This window comes from Juglans regia, chromosome 1, assembly GCF_001411555.2.
Source record: "Juglans regia cultivar Chandler chromosome 1, Walnut 2.0, whole genome shotgun sequence".
In the NCBI taxonomy this organism is placed as follows: domain Eukaryota; kingdom Viridiplantae; phylum Streptophyta; class Magnoliopsida; order Fagales; family Juglandaceae; genus Juglans; species Juglans regia.
This window is the reverse complement of record NC_049901.1, coordinates 16,208,231-16,212,645: the sequence shown is the minus strand read 5'-3', so window position 1 is coordinate 16,212,645 and position 4,415 is coordinate 16,208,231. Positions and strand designations below refer to the sequence as shown.

Here is a 4,415-nt window from a genome sequence, read left to right as displayed (position 1 = left end):
GCTTTCCTTCTTTGCATCATTAATGATAACAATTATATCAATACTAAATTAATAATTAAGAATTTCATTTTACAATCTCATACTATTTTAATTTTTAAAAACAAAAGCAAAATATTTTTTTAAAAAAAATGATTTGTAACACTCCCTTAAAAAAAAAAAAAAAAATCTAAAATCCACATAGTCAACTTCAGCGACAATTCTCCCCTATTTTTGTCTCTGCCTCAAACGATTCAAACCTACATTTGCAGATACAGAGGAGGAGAGAGAACTGGTTGGTGAGCACCATGTTCTTGGAGTGGTAGCTGAAGGCTGCTGAACTCTTTTACTGGGTCAAAACCCTAAAACAAAAATGGTAGCTGATCCTTGGAGGTCTTCATATTCACGTTGTATGCACTTGTTTCCCGTTCATTCGAAAGTATCCTCAACTCTTATTTTTCCAGGGCTTCGAAATATATCATGGGCTCCGCAGAGTGCCAGCCGCTGCTACATGGACTCTACGCCCACAATCGGATTTCCGACTTGTCCTCCGATGCCATCGAAGAGTCCTTGGAACACCGTCCTTTGGAATTCCGATTGTGGCTTCGGTTAGTGGCGTGGGAGTCAAGGATCCTCTGGCTTCTGTCTTGGGCATCCATTGTAGTTGAGCTATGCAACTACATGCTAAGCTTTGTGACCCTGATTTTCTCTGGCCATTTGGGAACCTTGGAACTTGCTGGGGCCTCCATAGCTAGTGTTGGAATGCAAGGTCTAGCTTATGGGATTATGGTGTGATTTCCTTTAATTTTTTTTTTTTACTTCGATTTAAATTAGTTATTCTGGTTTTTGCACACCTACTGTATGTCGATATTCATAAATTGTTGCAGCATGTTTTGAGTAGTTTTTGTTATTCCAACTATGTTCTGAACTTTGATATTTCCTTCTCAAAAACGCAGTTGGGCATGGCCAGTGCTGTACAGACCGTGTGTGGACAAGCATATGGAGCGAAGAAGTACCCGGCAATGGGTATTATCTGCCAAAAAGCCATAATTTTGCACCTGGGAGCAGCAGTTCTCCTCACCTTTCTCTACTGGTACTCTGGCCCCATCCTGATAGCCATAGGACAATCGGAGAGCATCGCTGAGCAAGGCCAGATTTTTGCGCACGGTTTGATACCCCAACTCTATGCATTTGCAATATACTGCCCGATGCAGAGGTTTCTCCAAGCACAGAACATTGTAAATCCTCTGGCATTCATGTCTTGTGGAGTATTCCTATTGCACATTCTCCTCTCGTGGTTGGTAGTATACGTTTTGGACTACGGACTTTTGGGGGCTGCTCTAACACAAAGCTTCTCTTGGTGGATTCTTGTCTTTGTCACTAGTCTTTATATTCTTCTAAGCCCCTCTTGCAAGGAAACTTGGACAGGTTTCTCTATCCAAGCCTTCAAAGGGATTTGGCCTTATTTAAAGATCACTGTCGCTTCTGCTGTCATGTTGTGGTAGAAAATTAATTTGCCTCTCTTGCTCCTCTCTAATATTTTTATCTTCTTCCCTTCGTGTTTAACAATTTACTGAGCTTCATCATAATATTGATGTAGCTTGGAGATATGGTACAGCCAAGGATTGGTACTTATATCAGGGCTCCTCCCCAACCCTACAATCTCACTAGACTCTATTTCTGTTTGGTACGTACGTCAACGCTCAACCCTATGACTTCTTACTCTTTTCTTTTCTTTTTTCATGTATTCTTCGTTTTTTTGCAAACGCTAAATTGTTAACTTGCTTGTCATGCATATTCTAATGTGTAAACTGTACATGATTTCAGTATGAATTACTTGAACTGGGACATTGAGTTCATGTTGGGACTAAGCGCAGCAACCAGGTCTGTTAATGTTAAGATTTCCAAATTCTTCTTCTTGAGTTATCTGTGTTCTCTTTGATACGATGATTTAGTCTGCGTTTGGATGTTAAACTGAGTTGAAATAGGTTGAGTTAATAAAATATTATTAGAATATTATTTTTTAATAATATTATTATTTTAGAATTTAAAAAAATTAAATTATTTATTATATTTTATATTAAAATTTAAAAAAATTATAATAATAAATTAAAATGAGTTTAGAATTTGGTAACCAAACGTACCTAACAGAATAATGATAAAGATAATGTTAATTTATTATGACAGCGGTATTCCTTTAGAAAAGGAATCTTAAAAAAGTTGTAAAATATTTGCTACTGCTGGATTTAAAATCACAATTGATGGTCACGGATTTTCGGTGGGTTGCAGTGTCAGAGTCAGTAATGAGCTTGGGGCTGGACATGCCAAGGTTGCAAAATTTTCAGTACTGGTGGTGAATGCGACCACCATACTCATTAGTACAGTTTTCAGCATAATTGTTCTGGTATTTCGGGTTGCATTGAGCAGACTTTTTACATCTGACGCTGAGGTCATAGAGGCTGTGTCCAACCTGACCCCATTGCTCGCCATTTCTGTTTTCTTAAATGGCATTCAACCCATACTCTCAGGTAATGTCACAAACACGTATGGTACAAAAAGACAAACATATATAACAAAACAAAGATTTTGTTTATATACCCTTAATAACTAAATTTGTTTCTTCTCATCCCTTTAACTTTCTAGATTTACATACTTATCTCTTTCAGTTTTTGATATTACATAATTAATTTTATCTTTTCACGTGTTAACTCATCACTTTTTCCGTAAAATTAAATTATATTTTAACACTGTCTTTCACATATAGGTCAAACTTATTACTAGAATATTTAATTAAACGAGACAAAGTGTGAAGTCGGGATATAAACATAAGACCACCTCTACTCTCATATCATGTTAATCAATTGTTCCAAAAGTTTAAGCTGACAAAGAGAAATAAATTTAATTGTTTAAATTACATTCTAACATATTTAGATGAAAAAGAAATATAAGCATTTTTTCATTTATTTTCGTATTTGGAATTTTAGGCGTGGCAATTGGAAGTGGATGGCAATCTGTGGTGGCTTATGTTAACCTAGCCACTTACTATCTCATCGGTCTTCCAATTGGATGTGTTCTTGGCTTCAAAACTAGTCTAGGAGTAACAGTAAGTCGAATCTCTCTAACTCTATCTCTCCAAGTATTAGTTGTATATTTGTGTGTCATTATTATAAGTAAAGAATAATGGGATGGGATGCAAATTGCTTGGTGGCCTTTGTCAGGGAATCTGGTGGGGGCTGGTCATTGGAGTTTTTCTGCAAACAGTAACTCTAATTATACTAACGGCCAGGACAGATTGGAATATTGAGGTAACTAAATTCAATAATTTTATTTATTTATTTATTTTTCATGAAGGAATCTGTACGTACGTACGTGTAAGTCCTTTTTTTTTTTAAATAATTTTACAATGCCTATGCATTTAGGTCCAGAAAGCCACAGAAAGGTTGAAGAAATCTGCAGAAGATGATACCTTAGACTTGGTGGTGGCCACCAAATAAGCTCTCTTGTCCCGATCTAGTTGATTTCTTGCAATGTTAGAGCAATATTTACAATCAATTATATATGCCATCTTACATCTATATGTTTAACAGTTGAGCAATCCGTCTCCATCAAGATTATGCAAAGAAAATGTAAAACACATGACTTGTCACTTGTCATCTTATGATATCATTTCCAATGGTACTGTGACTGTGAGGCAAATTATGTACTTGGACACTAATCATCAATGAATAGTTTTTTTTTACGAGGTTTAACTCTCTCTCTCGCTCTCTTCAACTTGGCTACACCATTCAATTGAAGCACGCAGTAATTGCATCCCAGCACAACACAGTAGTGAGCCACATGTGCCACTTGAATTTGGTCAGATCAGTTGCGCATGTGGCAATCTGTAATGCCAAAAGATGGTGGCGCATAGGACTCATGCGATGCTTGAATAGCACATGGAAATTCACATGCCTAGACGATACTGAAGACTCTCATTTGATAGTGAAGATCGACAGCCTCTAGAGCGAGTACTAGAGGCACGCCTGCCACTTGCACGGATTGTCGAAAATTGATAGAAGAGGGCTTGGTGTCATTCTCAAATTATAATATCCCCCAACACTGATTTTGATACAGACAGCGAGGAGACTCAATTCAATATCGTACAGAAATAGAAACAAGGCATCCTTGTATAATGCATATATGACACCTCCCATTCCTTAACACAATGCTTATATTAGGACCACCTTCGCCTTTTAACTCACCATGCTGCTTGTCTCTTAACACCCAAAAAAAAAAAAAAAGAATGATGGGACCACATATAATAGACATATTTTTATATTTAAAATTTAATTGAATTTATCTGCTTCTAATGGTTAATTAATCAAGATTATCACTACAAAAATATAATTACTTAATTCTTTTTTAAAACTGGTTAAAGTTGCAATAAATTCTTTTGGATT

At 36.4% G+C, this 4,415-nt stretch overlaps 1 protein-coding gene across 2 annotated transcripts; it reads left to right on the top strand.

Annotated features, from left to right (window-relative positions):
* Positions 1–272: 272 nt before the first annotated feature.
* On the top strand, positions 273–3,718 carry LOC109006034 (protein DETOXIFICATION 41-like). Of its 2 annotated transcripts, none has more exons than XM_035684558.1 (9): positions 273–352; positions 441–765; positions 933–1,477; positions 1,577–1,663; positions 1,804–1,860; positions 2,266–2,504; positions 2,961–3,079; positions 3,195–3,281; positions 3,396–3,718. In XM_035684558.1, exons 2-9 carry the CDS (start codon positions 457–459, stop codon positions 3,468–3,470), a joined length of 1,518 nt encoding a protein of 505 aa, XP_035540451.1. In that variant the 5' UTR covers positions 273–352; positions 441–456; the 3' UTR covers positions 3,471–3,718. The 2 variants fall into 2 exon arrangements, with proteins under 2 accessions (XP_035540451.1, XP_035540449.1); XM_035684556.1 differs by having other exon boundaries at positions 335–369.
* Positions 3,719–4,415: the final 697 nt, after the last annotated feature.

Coding starts and splice junctions, on each gene's coding strand:
- LOC109006034 (XM_035684556.1), top strand. CDS start 350: ATGGTAGCTGATCCTTGGAG. Junction 1,478..1,576: donor GCTTCTGCTGTCATGTTGTG/GTAGAAAATTAA, acceptor ATATTGATGTAG/CTTGGAGATATGGTACAGCC. Junction 1,861..2,265: donor GGACTAAGCGCAGCAACCAG/GTCTGTTAATGT, acceptor GGTGGGTTGCAG/TGTCAGAGTCAGTAATGAGC.